A 19,835-nucleotide genomic window follows, 5' to 3' on the forward strand; every position below is an offset into this window, starting at 1 on the left:
ACTGCGGGAACGTCTGAGACCAGCCACCTGGACAGCTGATGAAACTGTGGGTTTGCACAGTCAAAGAATTTCTGCACAAACTATCAAAAACCGTTTCAGGGAAGCTCATCTTCGTGCTCGTCGTCCTCACCAGGATCTTGAACTGACTGCAGTTCGGTGTCGTAACCGACTTCAGTGGGCAAATGCTCACCTGCTGATGTCAACATTGTGAACAGAGTGCCCCATGGTGGCAGTGGGGTTATGGTATGGGCAGGACAACGAAAACAATTGCGTTTATCAATGGCAATTTGAATGCAGAGAGATACCGTGACGAGATCCTGAGGCCCATTGTCGTGCCATTCATCTGCCACCATCACCTCATGTTTCAGCATGATAATGCTTGTCGCAAGGATCTGTACAAAATTCCGGGAAGTTGAAAATGTCCCAGTTCTTCCATGGCCTGCATCCTCACCAGAGCATGTTTTGGATGCTCTGGATCGACGTGCACGACAGCGTGTTCCAGTTGCCGCCAATATCCAGCAACTTCACACAGCCATTGAAGAGGAGTGGGACAACATTGTGCAGGCCACAATCAACAGCCTGTGTCGCGCTGTGTGAGGCAAATTGTGATCGCACCAGATGCTGACTGGTTTTCTGATCCACACCCCTATTTGTTTTATGTATCTGTGACCAACAGATGCATATCTCTATTCCTGGTCATGTGAAATCCATAGATTAGGGCCTAATGAATTCATTTAAATTGACAGATTTTTAAAATATGAACTGTAACTGTAAAATCTTAGAAATTGTTGCATGTTGCTTTTATATTTTTGTTCAGTGTATGTGTTTAACTTTATCTTAAGTGCTAAGATCTAATTTGTCCATTGTCTGAAGTATATATCATATTTACAGTGTGCATATTAGACAGTCCATATTGGTACAGGATGAGTGCACTTCAGCACTCATCAATAGGGCCAGGAGTTTTTTCTGGGCCCTAGTTATAGGCTGTAACTAGGACCCAGAGTTGTTCCCAGGCAAGGTCCTGTGGTGGGGAACAACACCTGGTCCCGCTCATAGACACTCACATGGAGAGGATGGGGGCCACTGCGTCCAGGGAGGCAATGAGGATCCCTATCTCACAGATACAGGCGGTCAGCAGCAGGGCCCAGGTGGGCTCCCCATTGGCCTTCCCATGGCCAAACACCTGGCAGACACATCACACACTGAGATGTTAGAGGGGATAGAGTTACAACATACATTAGTTACTCCATTATTTCAAGGCAGATTGTATGTACTGTAGATGTAACAGAGGTGTTTCAGTGAACCACGCTCACGTGAGACCTGACCCTTGCCTGGGACCTGAAGATGAACATTAGTGTACACAGACACCAACCATCAAAATTGAATGTGAATGAAATAATTTGTGAGAGAGGGCAGGCAAGTCCAATGTCACCTGAGACTGATATGAAACATGTTGACAAACCAACATAACAAATGTACCCAGATCAGTGCTAATTGCTGAATGCTGACAGATAGATCATAACAAATGTACCCAGATCAGTGCTAATTGCTGAACACTGACAGAATTATGAAAACAAATGGTCCCAGATCAGTGTAAAATGCTAGAATGTTGGCAGAATGACTGAGACTGACCCGTAGGATGGGCACGACACCATCCCTGGAGATGGCCTGCATGAGACGCGGGGCGCCCGTCAAGCTTTGAAGCCCCGCTCCACAGGTGGAGAAGAAGGAGCCAATTACAATCACCCACGGGGATGGCCAGGCCAAGGTGCCAATGACCAGGTTGCCATTGACTCCCTCTCCAAACCTGAGGGAGATGGACATGACACCCAGCCAATCAGACATGAAGAAAGGTAGGAGGAGACACAATTACCTGGGTCCTATTGATTAGACACCAAACGGAAGAAAACTGACTAAAACAGGGAGGGTCTACCTGGACCACAACTGCAGTAAATGTGCAAAATTTTTGTTTAAAACATGTTCTGTTGAATACGAACCAGGTATAGCATCCCTCATCTAGTACCTGAGCACTGGAAAAGCTTGACTGAGAAATGTTGAAACAATTGCAGGCATGTTGGCTCATAACTTACTTGTCCCTTAGTACCACTCCATCGATACAGGCACCGAACAGGACCACAGCGGACATGTCTATGAGGTCACATTAAGGAAAACAGACAGACCCACGCTCATTGCTAGCACATAGGGACATATCCTCACGTATCTCTGCTATGTCTGCACATTGAGAGTTACATAAGTACACAGTTCGACAGTACTGTTACTGTTGGGTTATGTCTGATGTATTGCGGTACATGATGAATTGCTTTTGTTCTGTAATGGTTACTTTGAGATAAAGAACAACACGGTTTATTTGAAATTGCTTTCGTGGAGTTATCGTTTCGACATAACAAGCTTGAGGCTAAAGGCCCAATTCAAACAAACCTAATATATATTTTATGTTGAAAAGTCAAATAAAAATGTTTTGTATAAAATAGAGCTCGTTTACTGTTGGTAGATGGCATGTGAGCGACAGCTAAAAGCCCATTGAGTCCAGAAACGGGAGCAGTAAAAGGATACACACGAGTGAGGTAGTGGTGATGGCCATGATAGTGCCGATGGGGATGGACTTCTGCGCGTCACGCAGGTCTCCAGACCGGTTGGATCCGGCCATGATCCCTGTGAAACACAAGAAGAGAGGTCACTTTAGAAAAACTCCTGCTCACACAATAACCTCTGCACATTTGCGTTTCAGTCCGAGAATTGTTTTCAAAACACAGGCAGAGGTCTATAAGAAAACTCAGATAATCAAATGGTGGGCTTAGAAACTCACACAATTGCGTGTGTATGTCGATTCGAAACCTACTTTCCTTTGTCAAATTATCACAACTGAAAAATACAGCAAATTGATCCTTCTAATGACAAACAACAGCTTTTTGTGTAAAAAAAAAAAATCAGGACTTCAGATGAATCTTTGACAGTATCGTAAAATGTTTCAATAAATTGACACACATCTCCCCTATCTAGATTTTTTAAAATTACCACACAAAACAACAAAAAAGGGTGATTATTTTCCCTCGATCCCTTGCGTCCTCTCTTTTCCTTGAGATCCACCCTTGGTGAATTCACCCTTTGAGGATGAGAGGAATGAGTTTCAGCTCTGTGTCTCTTCCTCTTTGCATTATCCTTTCCTGTCAGCTGACCTGTGACGGAGGGGAAGTAGATGCCGACCAGAAGGGTGAAGAAGCTGGTGATGTCAGCCAGGACATAGCGGTTGGAGTTGGTCAGAGTATCATCGGGGCCCTCCACGGTCGCAATCCCGATCTTGGCCACCAGATTGCCCTTCTCCAGGTAATTCCCAAATAGGTTCTCTGTGTGTGTGTGGGGTGCGGTGGGTGGAAGGGATTGAGGAAGAGGGAGAAGGGGGAGGGGGAGGGGGAGGGAGAAATAAACAGAGAGAAAGAGGGAGAGAGAGGGCAATTTAATGGTATAGAGAAAAGGTGGGAGAGGGAGATAAAGGGAAAGAGAGTGAGAGGGTTTGGAGAGGAGGGAGAATATGATTTATAATCGCTTGACCTTTAGTTCCATCGTACAGTACATACAATGGGGTGGCAATGAACATACGCGGGTATGTTTCCTGCATGTGTGTGTGCAAGCATGTGTACTGTACTGTAGGTACAGTGACCTGAGTGTGGGTGGACCAGAACAGTGCATGTTATTTGTACTGTAGAATAATAGTAGTTATAATAATATAATATTATGTTAACCTTTTAGCAAAGACTTTTATTCAAAGTGACCATCATACATGCATGCATTTTACATATTGGTGACTCTGGCAGCAATAGAGCCCACAATCCTGGCATTGCAAGTGGCATGCTCTACCAACTGAGCCAGAAGAAGACTAATAGTCAACTGTGTTTGGTCACCTTTGAGGATGCCGCTCATGACCCCAGGGATGCCCTGGATGAAGGACACGTTGTTGTTGGCAAAGTACTCGTCACAGGTGGCGTTGAGGAAGGGAGTATCGCAGAAGATCTTCCACAGCTTGGTGGTGACTGTGCCGTTGCCACTCTCCAGTGTTTTGGCGCACACATCGAACCCTTTGGAGATCAGCGGGCGATTCCCAAGCATACAGACTCTGCGCAGCAGGGGAGATGTGTTAGTGTATTAGTTTAGTTTATTAGGATCCCCATTAGCCACTGCACATTCAGCAGCTACTCTTCCTGGGGTCCACATAAAATGTACAAATACACAACAAAGTACAGAACAGTTATCGACAAGAACAACATAAGCTACACATTACTTGTGTTAGTGTGACGACCGGGAATCAAACCCCAACTGCCCATGCAGACAACTTTAGACTGAGTCGAAGACTAGGCATTGGCTTTGAGAGCTAGCACAAGTCTGTGGGTATCAGTCCCCATATTGAACAGAAGAGTCCTCCCTACTCAATATGTTCCATTTGTATTTAACACAATCTGCTTTGGTGCATTGAACATCATTTCTATATATTTTCAATATACTTCAAATCGTCTTAAAATGGGTGAACATGTGGTCAAATTATATTGCAACAAAAGTCTCAAAACCCAAATCCCCCATATGGGCCACAATTATATAAATAAATAAATGACATCAAACATGATTCACATCACACCCACATTGCTCAAGTTCGGCTCAGCCCCAATATTGAAGAGTAGCTTGGTCCCACATCTGTTTGTTCTGTCTTTCCAACTCCTATGGTCATTCTCATGTGACAATGGCCATAGGACTTGACAAGACGACACAAACAGATCTGGGAGCAGGCTAATTGAACAGTAGGGGCCCTTACGGGAAGTCAGGCGGTTCGATGGCTGTCTTGATGACTCCGGCATACACGGCCAGGATGGAGAGTATGACGCAGGCTAGAAAAAGCAGGGCCAGCTTGTTGACGTACTTGACCCCCACGAACACCACCGTGGCCATGAAACTGAGCACAATAGTGCCGTACACACGCATGTTGTTCAGCATCGCCGCCTCCGCCTCGGCCCCCTCAAGACCCTCCATCTTAAAAATGGCCGCCTGGGGGAGGATGTAGATCTGTAAGGGAGGGGAAAGGGAGAGAGAGGGAGAGAGAGAGAGAGAGAGAGAGAGAGAGAGAGAGAGAGATGACAGTTATATAGGACATGTATTTAATATGTCCTAACAATTGTATGAAATTATTGACTTGAAGCTCTTTGTGCCAACATGGTGTACATTTTTGAAATTCTACTGTTCTTTTCTCTTAAACCAAGTTTGCCAACCTTGTCTGTATATGGCTATGTTCATAACATAGTGTCCTTTCCCTATTGACTGAGGAATTTTAAGGATGAAACAGCGTTGAAGGACAGCCTATGAGCAAAGCCTATGAGCAAGAAAGAGAGACCCAACAGTGACAAACAGGACTGTCAAGGTCACTCTGCAGAAGAGACGGTCAGAGGTTTCCAGAGAACGCATAGAGCCCTGAGTTGATTATCCCTTTTATACCAAAGCTATAATTAACCAATAAGGCACGAGAGGGTGTGGTATATGGACAATATACCATAGTTAAGGGCTATTCTGGATACAGCCATTAGCTGTGGTATATTGGCGATATACCACAAACCCCAGAGGTGCCTTATTGCTGTTATAAACTGGTTACCAACGTAATTAGAGCAGAAAAAATAAATGTATTGTCATACCCGTGGTATACAGTCTGATATACCACGGGTGTCAGCCAATCAGCATTCAGGGCTCGAACCACCCAGTTTATAATTTAACACATTTGCCGATATAAATTTTATCAACATCCACTAAAGTAGCTCGCAAGTTTACTACAGTAGTTGCCGTGGTAACCACACAAACAGACTTGTTATTTTAAGGAGTACATTTGTTTTTGTATTCTGAAGTTGCTACCCAAGCGGACTTGTCGTTAGTTATTTTGTCATGTTTTGATCCAGTCATTAATTCGATTAATTCGACATTGCTATGCTAAACAAATCATTGGCGTGTTCCTAGCTAGCAGAGATTCAATGATGATGAGAGACAAGAACTTCAATAAATAACAATTGTATAAATATCCAATGGGCTTGCATAGCCCACACTGCACTGGTTAATGAACGAATGGCATTCGTTATTTATTGAGCTAGCTAGCCTACTGGCACGGGAGAGGTCACATTTGTAAAATGTAACATTATTGTACAGTTTGTAGAGGCAGAAAGAAAGGCTTATTCAACCCTCAACTGTTGCAAACCAAAGAAACTCAAAAAAAGCAAAAAAAGAAACGTCCCTTTTTCAGGACCTTGTCTTTCAAAGATAATTAGTAAAAATCCAAATAACTTCACAGATCTTCATTGTAAAGGGTTTAAACATAGAGCCCGGATCTCAATCCCATTTAGCACGTCTGGGACCTGTTGGATCGGAGGGTGAGGGCTAGGGGCATTCCCCCCAGAAATGTCTGGGAACTTGCAGTGGAAGAGTGGAAGAGTGGGGTAACATCTCATAGCAAGAACGGGCAAATCTGGTGCAGTCCATGAGGAGGTGATGCACTGCAGTACTTAATGCAGCTGGTGGCCACACCAGATACTGACTGCTACTTTTGATTTTGACCCCCCTTTGCTCAGGGACACATTATTCCATTTATGTTAGTCACATGTCTGTGGAACTTGTTCAGTTTATGTCGCCGTTATTGAATCTTGTTATGTTCATACAAATATTTACACACGTTAAGTTTGCTGAAAATAAACTCAGTTGACAGTGAGAGGACGTTTCTTTTTTTGCTGAGTTTAGTAGCATGGAAAGATAATGTGTAGATGCTTTTTTCCAGAGGGAGATGAAGTTTATTACTTTCCTGCCTGGGCTGCAGGACAGTTGTTGTCCCACAACTCCTGCATATCAACCATCAGCATCCAGGATCCAAACAACCCATTTTATAATGAAGCAATAAGGCCCGAGACAGTGTGGAATGCCAGAGAAGCTGGTGTTTGGAGGATATATCCTCCAAACACCGGATTCGAGGGTATTATCACTTTCATACAACGGGTTACCAACATATTCAAATAATGATTGACATATTTTCATTATGGGGCGGCAGGGTAGCCTAGTGGTTAGAGCGTTGGACTAGTAACCGAATGGTTGCAAGTTCATATCCCTGAGCTGACAAGGTACAAATCTGTCATTCTGCCCCTGAACAGGCAGTTAACCCACTGTTCCTAGGCCATCATTGAAAATAAGAATTTGTTCTTAACTGACTTGCCTAGTTAAATAAAGAAAAATATTTTCATTAAAAACTTCATTTTGATGAATTTATTCATACTATTTCATCCTTGCCCAAGATATAGTCCCCACACAAATCTAGGTTTGTGTGGGGATGGTCGTTCATTCTATCGGTTCAGTTGCCAGAGACGCGACCCAGTTGTTCAGTTGTTCGTTCTAAATGTTCCATTGCCATACTGGCAAGCAACGTTCTTATCCCTTGCTTACAAGCTAGCCAACTTTGGTTAACTTACAGTGGTGTCAAAAAGTGCAGCCAGAATAACAGCAAAGTAGCTGCATTTGTTTAAGCTGTTTTCTAGTGACATTTATTTGGATACGTCTATAACAATGAGCTAATGAGACGCGATTTCGCCTGGCATAGAACTTCTGCTCACTCGTCAGGACACTGTTGTTCAGAAGAGCTAGCCAACAACACAGCTGACACAAAGACTCATTTCATTTGACCATTTTTAAATTACATTTCTTTGTAAATAGCCATAAAAATGATGCCAGCTGATTCATGATTTCGACTGGCTGAGAAACACTGTCTGTCAGTCAATCTCGTACCAAGTCCCGACACGTTCATTACTATGGGACAGCTGGAGATCGAATTTGAATACTGAAACAATGTTGCAAATGTCGGAGAGACAGACAACAAGGTTTATACAAATCTCCGCTGTTGAAAACTAAATGTTTGTCTAAAATAAATGTGAGATAATGTCTAGATGCTTTTTATAGTGGAGATCAAGTTTATAAATTGCTTGGCTGGGCTGATGAGACAGTGGAATGCGTAGTCAGATGGAACAGAGTAAATAGGCATTTTAACATCATAGATTTAGCGGTGGTAACTTGTGGAATAGACACCGGCTGGAATGGGGTTTTAACCAATCAGCATTCATGATTAGACTCATCCGTTCTATAAATGGGAAATACACCATGGCTAAGGGCTGTATTTAGGCACAATGCAACAAGGAGTGCATGGATACAGCCCTTACCCGTGGTATATTGGCCATATAGGGGTAGGGTTAGGGTTAACCCACAAACCCCAGAGGTGCCTTATTGCTATTATAAACTGGTTACCAACGTAATTAGAGCAGTAAATATACATGTTTTGTCATACCCGTGGTATACGGTATACGATATACCACGGGTGTCAGCTAATCAGCATTCAGGGCTCAAACCACCTGGATTATGATACATAATATAGTACATTTTGTCAGATATGCCATTCCAATAAAGTATTCTTCTTCCATACCAATCAATCAATTTAAGACAATAGGAAAATAATAAGTGGAGCAGTATAACTTGGATGTTCATTACTCTAGTGAGGTTGAGTTATTGTGTGGTGCAACGTACAATTGGGCCAAAACTCAAGCTTCAATGTGAACCCTTCGTCATTCTAAATATAGCTGCTTTTTGTGCTTCTATGAAGGGATAAACGAAAATTCAAAGCAGCCTTCTCCAGATCCTCTCCTCACAATTCAGAGGGGTTTGTTATTCCACAATGGAAACTAATCCAGCTTTAACCTAGAAGACCAAATTAACCTCTAGGCTAGATCAGAATGTACAGATCCAGTCAAAAAACCTATATAGGATGAATCTCAATTGCATTTCCTTGATTCATTGCATCCTCTCTCCGGCAACTTCTGTCAAAATGCATGGGAGGAGATGGCCTGAGTGGAGACACCTCAGACCTCCTCCAATTCGTATTGAGAAGTGGTGGCAGTTTCAACAAATGGTCTTATTACTTAGCCAATGCTTGAGCTCTCCCTAATGCAGAATAGGGAGAGGAAGATTGAGCATGAAAAAAGAGAGTGAGGAGCGAGTATGGGGACAGACAAAGATGAAAGATCTTTATATTTATTATAATTCATTGTGGGGAAGAGAGGAAGGAAATAGCATCAAAGCAGAATGAGGACAGAGAGAGAGAGAGAGAGAGAGAGAGAGAGAGAGAGAGAGAGTGAGAGAAAGACCGACACAGACAGAGATGGATAGAAAGATAAGTATTTCACACCCAGGTTCTTACCAGTAAGAGTTCGATGGACCCCAGGATGTACATGGCCCCAGCGAACGTTGTCCCGAGGTAGAAACAAATGCCCACAGCACCCCCAAACTCAGGCCCCAGAGAACGGGAGATCATGTAGTAGGATCCTCCAGCTACAGACAACAAATAAATACAAACATTCTATCAATGACATACTTTTTAATGAAATATTGTATACAAACAGCATCTGCAACTGAATTGATTTGGAATTATATGGATTTGGAATGATATATGCCAGTTTGCAGCATTGCCATAATTTTCAAATACAATTGCTTCTTTGAAAGCATCACTATATTTCACGTGATTTCCCTGAGTTTAAATATAAATGACCCAAACCCTGCTATTCCCAAATCAGAGCAGGGTCATGTTCATTAGGGCACGCCAAAGAAAACCCCCAAAATGTTTTGCAACGGAAAACAAACATTTGCTTTTCTTAATGCACAGGTCCAGGCATAATAGCCGTGGGAAATACGGGTGCTGAGGGTGCTGCAGCACCGTCTGATAAAACAGCTCAAGCCTCTGTAATTTCCTCTCACCTCTGCCAATCAAGGAGCGAGTCAGCCAGTGTGAGACGTGATTATTGGATACCATCTCTAATCATATTCACCTAGCTGTGTAAGGTTCATGTCGGGACCCAGGAGTCTGGACGTAACTAATATTATCGCGTTGCTAGGGCTACTGCACTGAATATGCATTTTGAGCCGAAAGGGAATTGAAGAGGAGGTACTATTCCCAACAGCGAACCCGGATGCAACGCATGCTCACCCACCTGGCACGACTCCATTGGTAGCAATGGCACTCATTGAGATTGCAGTCAGCATGGTCTAAAGAGAGGGAGATGTAGAGAGAAGAGAACAGAGAGGGGAAATGGGACGTTAGTATTGTGTTACATTCAATCTGTTACACCCTACCTGACAGGATATTTCACATGTTTTTCAGGTGAAACACAAATGGGGGGAAATCAAGTTGTCGTGGTCTTCTTTGTACTTACTGACACCAATAAACACTATGTTCCGGCTTGTGCAGTTTCAGTTGAAAACCTTGTTAGTTTATAAGGACAACAGTAAATTTAGATTAGAATATTCTAATGTTCATGACTGGAAGTTTGATAGAATAACAACCCAGTGGGCTGTCAACAAAAGAGTCAACAAGTGATCGACAAGGCACATCCTCCCGCCAAGCACATCAATCTGTCTGTTTGGCTTTGAGTGGAGATGTGACCAGATGCACCGTTAGGACATGGAACAATGAAGATCAACTGTAGGCAGACATTTACTAAAGAACCAAGAGTATGGCAGCAAGGTAAAGGAAGTGTGTGTGTGTGTGTGTGTGTGTGTGTGTGTGTGTGTGTGTGTGTGTGTGTGTGTGTGTGTGTGTGTGTGTGTGTGTGTGTGTGTATATGACAGGGGAAGAGTGTGTATCTGAGAGAGAAAGTGAGTGATTTGCATGTGTTTAAGAGAGAGTGAGTAGTGAGGGAAAACTAGAGAGACATTTATGAGATTAAAATAAATCAAGTCATTAATATGTGTGTGTCTGAGAAAAAATATGGCTTTAACAGTAATAATATTTAATTAGCCGTGGTGTACTTCCTTAATGTCTATGTAGGCAGAGAGAGAGAGAGAGAGACACACACAGAGAGAGAGACACACACACAGACAGACCGACAAAGACAGAAAGAGATATAACCCAGAGGACAGAAAGAGAGAGAGATGTGTGTAATAACTAGCCTGTGAGAGGATGGGGGGTGGACGACTGTTAATGTTTCTTGTGAACACAGCTGTCTGTCTGGGTTAACAACAGTCTGCTCGACCGTGCCATATTACTCTCTTATCGGGTCATAATGAAGTAAGGCTCACTCTCTCTGAGGAGAGCAGATAAGACTAATTGTTTAAGTGGTTTATCTGATGTGGGCAGGCTGGAAAATACGAGGAAGAGGTAGTTTGAGGCCGAGTGAATCACTCGACACAGTTGTATGGGAACGTTATGAGAGGGAGATAGAGCACTTACTGACTGTGTCACCTGAGGAAACCTGTGAGGGACTCAATACTCGAGCCCTTCATTGTAACGCTTTCTACTTTTTATATAACACTTTGCACTGTATAAGCATGACAGGATGATATAAATGAGCGGAGCCAACGTCATCAGAAATTGTCAAAGTGTATTTTACGAAATGGGTGGGCCTCATTTTTAGGTGTCATATTACATATTTCTGACTGCATTTAGAAGATGGGTCTTGGTGGGTTTAAATTAAGTGTTACTAACGCAAAACAAACATGAACACAGCATGAGTATGAGATGAAGGCATTATTCCTATATGTCTGGGTGACGGAAGTTGCCCAATCTCTTCTCTGATTCTAAATCAGGATTAGGAATTATTGTGTTCATAAAACTTCCTCTCTGTATGTGTTGAATCTCTTTTGGTTTGCAATGGCTTCCCATTTAGTTTGTGGTCAACAAAGACATTATTTACTGAGAGACGAAGAACAGAGTGACAGCAACAATGATGCCCACATTCCAAATCCCATATTGTCACGTGTGCTCCCTCTCCGGCCTTTAGGTCACCAGGCTGCTAGTTAAATTTTAGATTAACTAACTTCAAAGATGGGCGATACCATGTGGAGTTGCCATGGAAATGAGAAATGCCACCATCGTTACGCGCACCTGCGTGTCTTCAGACTCACCTGGACTCCATCACCTCCCTGATTACCTTCCCTATATATGTCACTCCCTTTGGTTCCTTCCAAAGCAGAGCTAATGCCTTTCATGTAACTTTTTTCAAATGATCATTAGAGTTGCATCATGCAGCCTTAGAATACAGTCATTTTACTATTTGACATGAAGCTCCAATACCACAGACCCAGAACCACTGCCCTTCATTTGTAGTCCCAGTTTTAGGAGATTAAGGTAATATCCTTTCCAAAGGGCTTGTCCTATTGAGTGATTCTCAGACTTTGCTGGCATCCTGAGACGCCACAGTACCAACACGTCCCCTGGCTAATAAACAAGCCGCTAAAAATTACAATTACACAGCCGTTTAATCTGCCAGTTCTGGATGAGACACAACACAACACCGCTCAGCAGGGAGATTAACCATGGGACGAGCTGGGAAGTGCTACACAGAGAGTCCGGAATAATTGCAAATCCACATGTCCCTAACAAGCTAAGCCATCGATTCCATAGCGTTGCCGACAAGAAAAGTCCATTGGATTGGGAGCCGAGTGCCTTTTTCTGTCTTTGTGCCTCTGTCTTCTGAACCGGAAGCTTTGTGAACACAAGCACTAGCCTCAAAAGGGTCTAAATGATCTAGCTTCAGACTCATATAGAGTGGAGTTCCGATTGATTGTATCGTCCAAGTGAAACTACAACTCCTTTGAATGACTTTGCTGAAGTCATTCTGAAATTGTTTTTTGACAGGAAGTGGTTTGAACCTACCCTGAGAAAGGGAACTATAGCCATCATTATATACATTTACTAGACTTTTCAATGCCACAGAAGCGCAAGTTCATGGTCTCTATTGGAGAGTATACCGTACATCAATCTATTGGAGCAGGTTCAATACTGACTGCATTGTCAGGTAAAGGTGAATGTAATGTCTTCTGTTTTTAGACTTATTAGCAAACGTATGTGTGCTGAATTCCAAATCAACCCCTAACCCCTACATCCTAAGCACCCTCGTAGAGCTGAGAGTTGGATAGATATCTATGCATTATAGTAATTGAGACTCTCACAACTCAATCGCTGGTTGAAAACTGTTTTCTAACCCTATTACAGGGGCTGAGTCACTGGCTTGCTGGGGCTCTCTCATGCCGTCCCTGGAGGGGGTGCGTCACCTGAGTGGGTTGATTCACTGTTGTGGTCATCCTGTCTGGGTTGGCGCCCCCCCCCCTTGGGTTGTGCCGTGGCGGAGATCTTTGTGGGCTATACTCAGCCTTGTCTCAGGATGGTAAGTTGGTGGTTGAAGATATCCCTCTAGTGGTGTGGGGGCTGTGCTTTGGCAAAGTGGGTGGGGTTATATCCTTCCTGTTTGGCCCTGTCCGGGGGTGTCCTCGGATGGGGCCACAGTGTCTCCTGACCCCTCCTGTCTCAGCCTCCAGTATTTATGCTGCAGTAGTTTATGTGTCGGGGGGCTGGGGTCAGTTTGTTATATCTGGAGTACTTCTCCTGTCCTATTCGGTGTCCTGTGTGAATCTAAGTGTGCGTTCTCTAATTCTCTCCTTCTCTCTTTCTTTCTCTCTCTCGGAGGACCTGAGCCCTAGGACCATGCCCCAGGACTACCTGACATGATGACTCCTTGCTGTCCCCAGTCCACCTGGCCATGCTGCTGTTCCAGTTTCAACTGACCTGAGCCCTAGGACCATGCCCCAGGACTACCTGACATGATGACTCCTTGCTGTCCCCAGTCTACCTGGCCATGCTGCTGCTCCAGTTTCAACTTCCACCTGACTGTGCTGCTGCTCTAGTTTCAACTGTTCTGCCTTATTATTATTCGACCATGCTGGTCATTTATGAACATTGAACATCTTGACCATGTTCTGTTATAATCTCCACCCGGCACAGCCAGAAGAGGACTGGCCACCCCACATAGCCTGGTTCCTCTCTAGGTTTCTTCCTAGGTATTGGCCTTTCTAGGGAGTTTTTCCTAGCCACCGTGCTTCTACACCTGCATTGCTTGCTGTTTGGGGTTTTAGGCTGGGTTTCTGTACAGTACTTTGAGATATCAGCTGATGTACGAAGGGCTATATAAATAAATTTGATTTGATTTGATTTGATTTTCTGCCCCTCCCAAAAGACAGAATTTGTACATAATTGGACCTCTTTCTGGGACTCACCCACAAACAGGACCAAGCCTGGCCTGTTGAGGAGTGACGGACTCTATCCTAGCTGGAGGGGTGCTCTCATCTTATCTACGAACATAGACAGGGCTCTAACTCCCCTAGCTCCACAATGAGATAGGGTGCAGGCCAGGCAGCAGCATGTTAGCCGGCCTGCCAGCTTAGTGGAGTCTGCCAATAGCACAGTCAGTGTAGTCAGCTATCCCCATTGAGACCGTGTCTGTGCCTCGACCTGGGTTGGGCAAAACTAAACATGGAGGTGTTCGCCTTAGCAATCTCACTAGGATAAAGACCTCCTCCATTCCTGTCATTATTGAAAGAGATTGTGATACCTCACATCTCAAAATAGGGCTACTTAATGTTAGATCCCTCACTTCCAAGGCAGTTATAGTCAATGAACTAATCACTGATCCTAATTGTGATGTGATTGGCCTGACTGAAACATGGCTTAAGCCAAATGAATTTGCTGTGTTAAATGAGGCCTCAGGAGGCGGAGGTGTTGCTAACATTTATGAGAGCAAATTTCAATTTACAAAAACCCCCCCGACGTTTTCGTCTTTTGAGCTTCTAGTTATGAAATCTATGCAGCCTACTCAATCACTTTTTATAGCTACTGTTTACAGGCCTCCTGGGCCATATACTACGTTCCCTGAATTCCTATCGAACCTTGTAGTCATGTCAGATAATATTCAAATTTTTGGTGACTTTAATATTCACATGGAAAAGTCCACAACCCACTCCAAAAGGCTTTCGGAGCCATCATCGACTCAGTGGGTTCTGTCCAACATGTCTCCGGACCTCCTCACTGCCACAGTCATATACTCTGAACCTAGTTTTGTCCCATAGAAGAAATGTTGTGGATGTTTTTCCTCATAATCCTGGACTATCGGACCATTTTATTACGTTTGCAATCGCAACAAATAATCTGCTCAGACCCCAACCAAGGATCATCAAAAATTGTGCTATAAATTCTGACACCCCAAAGATTCCTAGATGCCCTTCCAGGCTCCCTCCGCCTACCCAAGGACGTCAGAGTTCAAAAATCAGTTAACCACCTAACTGAGGAACTCAATTTAACCTTGCGCAATACCCTAGATGCAGTCGCACTCCTAAAAACCAAAAACATTTGTCATAAGAAACTAGCTCCCTGGTATACAGAAAATATGCAGGGCTTTTTCCTATAGAGCTCCATTTTTATGGAATGGTCTGCCTACCCATGTGAGAGACGCAGACTCGGTCTCAACTTTGAAGTCTTTATTGAAGACTCATCTCTTCAGTAGGTCCTACGGAAAGGCACTGGGGCAACGAACCGCCCTTGCTGTCTCTGTCTGGCCAGTTCCCCTCTCTCCACTGGGATTCTCTGCCTACAACCCTATTACAGGGGCTGTCACTGGCTTACTGGTGCTTTTCCATCCTGTCCCTAGGTGGGGTGCGTCACTTGAGTGGGTTGAGTCACTGATGTGATCTTCCTGTCTGGGTTGGCGCCCCCCCCTTGGATTGTACCGTGGCGGAGATCTTTGTAGGCTATACTCTGCCTTGTCTCAGGATGGTTAGTTGGTGGTTGAAGATATTCCTCTAGTGGTGTGGGGGCTGTGCTTTGGAAAAGTGGGTGGTGTTATATCCTGCCTGTTTGTCCCTGTCCGGGGGTATCGTCGGACGGGGCCACAGTGTCCCACGACCCCTCCTGCCTCAGCCTCCAGTATTTATGCTGCAATAGTTTATGTGTCGGGGGGCTAGGGTCAGTCTGTTATATCTGGAGAATTTCTCCTGTCTTATCCGGTGTCCTGTGTGAATTTAAGTATGCACTCTCTAATTCTTTCTTTCTCTCGGAGGAGGACCTGAGCCCTAGGACCATGCCTCAGGCCTGGCCTGATGACTCCTTGATGTCCCCAGTCCACCTGGCCATGCTGCTGCTCCAGTTTCAACTGTTCTGCCTGCGGCTATGGAACCCTGACCTGTTCACCGGACCTGCTACCTGTCCCAGACCTGCTGTTTTCAACATTCTAGAGACAGTAGGAGCTGTAGAGATACTCTGAATGATCGGCTATGAAAAGCCAACTGACATTTACTCCTGAGGTGCTGACCTTTTGCACCCTCGACAACCACTGTGATTATTATTATTTGACCCTGCTGGTCATCTATGAACATTTGAACATCTTGGCCATGTTCTGCTATAATCTCCACCCTGCACAGTCAGAAAATGACTGGCCACCCCTCATAGCCTGGTTCCTCTCTAGGTTTCTTCCTAGGTTCTGGCCTTTCTAGGGAGTTTTTCCTAGCCACTGTGCTTCTACACCTGCATTGCTTGCTGTTTGGGGTTTCTGTACAGCACTTTGCGATATCAGCTGATGTAAGAAAGGCTTGATTAATCAATTTGATTTGATTTGATCTCTTCTAATTGGCTGGGTGAGAAATACCGCCATATCTAATCCTCTAAGATCTAGTGGCTAAGGAATAGGGGCTTCGGGTCGATTTGTAAATCAGAAATAGTTTTGCCTCAATGAGCTGCCAAGTTACTATGCAGTCAAATGACTAATGAGGAAATTGAGTTGCTTCAGCTATTATCCTTACTTTTACAACATGTGAAGGAAAACTTATTTTAAAAGAACAATCTGATTTTATGTTTATTTTCTGACCCAGATAGCATCTATTTCGCAGAAGGAGCACAGAACAAACCTACTGTATAGCCCAAATGCTAACTAGACTGTCTAATCTTTTTCAAGACAACAACATTTAATCTCAGGTTTGTTGTTGTCAATAAAAAACGCATAAGCCTCCACAGATACATGTCAACATCACTTTTCTCTAACAAGCTTTCCCAGATCGGGGCCATATTGCTAATGGTAATGCTCTCATATCATTAAATCCTTTTATGGGCTTTGTTACCATTGTATGCCATTTCAGTCCTAATTCTAAACCCCCTGAAACACATTTCATTATGTGTCCTTCCAACAAACCAACAATCATTGAATTAATGAGCAAGTACAATATGGTGCTGGCTGTTTGAGATTTAAGATTGCATGTGAATTGTTTGACACAATTCCTTCTGATTCCTGCTTACAAGCAAAAACTAAAGCAGGAAGTACCAGTGACTCGTTCAATACGGAAGTGGTCAGATGACGCAGACGCTACGCTACAGAACTGTTTTGCTAGCACAGACTGGAATATGTTCCAGGATTCTTCAGATAACATTGAGGAGTACACAACATCAGTCACTTTATCAATAAGTGCATCGATGACGTCATCCCCACAGTGATCGTACATACATACCCCAACCAGAAGCATTGGATTACAGGCAGCATCCGCATTGAGCTATAGAGCAGATTTGCCGCTTTCAAGGAGCGGGACTCTAACCCGGACGCTTATAAGAAATCCCCCTATGCCCTCTAACAAACCATCAAACAGGCAAAGCGTCAATACAGAACTAAGATTGAATCCTACTACACCGGCTCTGACGCTCGTCGGATGTGGCAGGGCTTGCAAACTATTACGGACTACAAAAGAAAGCACAGGCGCGAGCTGCCCAGTGACACGAGCATACCAGACGAGCATGCATGAGAGCACCAGCTGAGTACCAGCTGTGACGACTGTGAGAGAACACCTATGTGAGAATGCTATTCATTGACTACAGCTCATTGTTCAACACCATAGTGCCCTCAAAGCTCATCACTAAGCTAAGGACCCTGGGACTAAACACCACCCTCTGCAACTGGATTCTGGACTCCCTGACGGGCCAGCCCAGGTGGTAAGGGTAGGTAACAAAACATTTGCCACACTGATCATCAACATGGGGGCCCCTCAGCGGTGCGTGCTTAGTCCCCTCCTGTACTCACTGTTCACCCATGACTGCATGGTCAAGCACGACTCCATCATTAAGTTTGCAGACAACACAACAGTGGTAGGCCTGATCACCGACAATGATGAGACAGCCTATTGTGAGGACCTCAACATGATAAAGACAAAGATGATGATCATGGACTACAGGGCTGTAGTGGAGCAGGTTAAGAGCTTCAAGTTCCTTGGTGTCCACATCACCAACGAACTATCATGGTCCAAACACACCAAGACAGTTGTGAAGAGGGCATGACAATGGCTATTCCCCCTCAGGAGACTGAAAAGATTTGGCATGGGTCCTCCGATTCAGAAAGCTGCCATAATAGACATCCATGGTGCACAGTGGGTTAACTGCCTTGCTTAGGGGCACGCTGAGCTGTAGTCAACAACAGATTTTTAACTTGTCAGCTCAGGGATTCAATCCAGCAACCTTTCAGTTACTGGCCCAACACTCTAACCACTAGGCAACCAAGTCTAGGTACAAAAGGTTTCTTTTAACAGCTAATCAAATGGCTACCCGGACTATTTGCATTGACCCCGCCACCCCCATTTTTACGCTGCTTCTACTCTATGTTTATTGTCTATGCATAGTCACTTTACCGACATGTACATATTACCTTAATTACCTCAACTAACCTGTGCTCCCACACATTGACTCCGTTCCGGTACGCTCTGTATATAGCCTCATTACTGTTATTTTATTGTTGCTCTTTAATTATTTGTTATTTTTCTATTTTCTATTTTAATTTTTTTACTTCAGTTTATTTTAGTAAATACTTTCTTAACATAAATACTTTTTTCAAACTGCATTGTTGGTTAAGGCCTTGTAAGTAAGCATTTCACTGTAAGTTCTACATCTGTTGTATTCGGTGCATATGACGAATAAAATTGGATTTGATTTGAAATGTGTAAATGTTATTCAAAAAGGGCCATAAGCTGTTATTGTTCATTAACAAAATAATGACATGTCTCTTCTACAACCTATGTGAAGCATTGATGAGGAAAGGCATTTTCAATACTTTCAGGATGTCAGCTGCCAGATTTGAAGACTTACTTCAGCGGTTCGCCCGCCACATCTCGCACAAGAGAACACACAACTTGTCCGTTAGTGTTGCAGTAAGACTGGCTGTGACCATTTGGTTTTTGGCGAGTGGCAGCACACAGCAATGTATCACTGCGAGACATAACCTAGGAATCTCAACAGTTTTCTGCATTTTGTAAAAGAAGTGTGCCAGGCTACCTGGCATGTCCTGAAGGAGGATTTTGTTGCTCCTCCCTCTGTGAAAAGAATGGCCTGAAATCACTAGAGAGTTTTGGGATTGTTGGATTTATCAGTTTTGTGCAGGAGCTGTCGACAGAAAACGTATTCAGATACAAGCAAGTACTAGAACAACTAGTGCTTTTTCGCAATGGTCCTGATGGCAGTCTGCAATGTAATGTACCGCTTCACCATGATGTACTTGGGCACATATGGAGGGAGGGAGAAGCGGGAATCTTCTCGCAAAGCCATTTTCTCAAAAGTGGGGTTACAAGTTTATCAACTTTCAAAGCAGAATTACTTTCTCATTGTTCCTCAACTGCAGTGTATGATATACCCTTTTCTAGGAGTCTCTACTTTTACCCAATGTAAAGAAAAAATTTTTTTTTAAATGTTGCTACATAGGACTGAATCCAGGTGGTGGGTCACATTTGATAGCCTTCATGTTCCTGTTAAATACTAATGGAAACGCTTATTCTTATTCCGTGCTTCTCCACCTGCATTGCTTGCTGTTTGGGGTTTTAGGCTGGGTTTCTGTACAGCACTTTGAGATATCAGCTGATGTACGAAGGGCTATATAAATAAATTTGATTTGATTTGATTCTATTCAAAGGTTCTTCTGGTC

At 43.8% G+C, this 19,835-nt stretch overlaps 1 protein-coding gene across 3 annotated transcripts in view; it reads right to left on the bottom strand.

Moving 5' to 3' along the window:
* Nucleotides 1–19,835, bottom strand: part of LOC109891153 (solute carrier family 12 member 5) — a 314,019-nt gene that overhangs the window by 50,948 nt on the left and 243,236 nt on the right. For all 3 annotated transcript variants that reach the window (XM_031827141.1, XM_031827148.1, XM_031827150.1), the window contains exons 5-13: nt 10,056–10,110; nt 9,269–9,399; nt 4,823–5,070; nt 3,921–4,132; nt 3,198–3,365; nt 2,575–2,673; nt 2,091–2,148; nt 1,633–1,807; nt 1,065–1,183 (exon numbers count right to left, since the gene is read on the bottom strand). In XM_031827141.1, coding sequence (XP_031683001.1) covers nt 1,065–1,183; nt 1,633–1,807; nt 2,091–2,148; nt 2,575–2,673; nt 3,198–3,365; nt 3,921–4,132; nt 4,823–5,070; nt 9,269–9,399; nt 10,056–10,110 — 1,265 coding nt within the window. The remainder of the gene's footprint in view (nt 1–1,064; nt 1,184–1,632; nt 1,808–2,090; nt 2,149–2,574; nt 2,674–3,197; nt 3,366–3,920; nt 4,133–4,822; nt 5,071–9,268; nt 9,400–10,055; nt 10,111–19,835) is intronic.

The sequence above is a fragment of the Oncorhynchus kisutch genome, linkage group LG1 (genome assembly GCF_002021735.2).
Source record: "Oncorhynchus kisutch isolate 150728-3 linkage group LG1, Okis_V2, whole genome shotgun sequence".
Classification (NCBI taxonomy): Eukaryota; Metazoa; Chordata; class Actinopteri; order Salmoniformes; family Salmonidae; genus Oncorhynchus; species Oncorhynchus kisutch.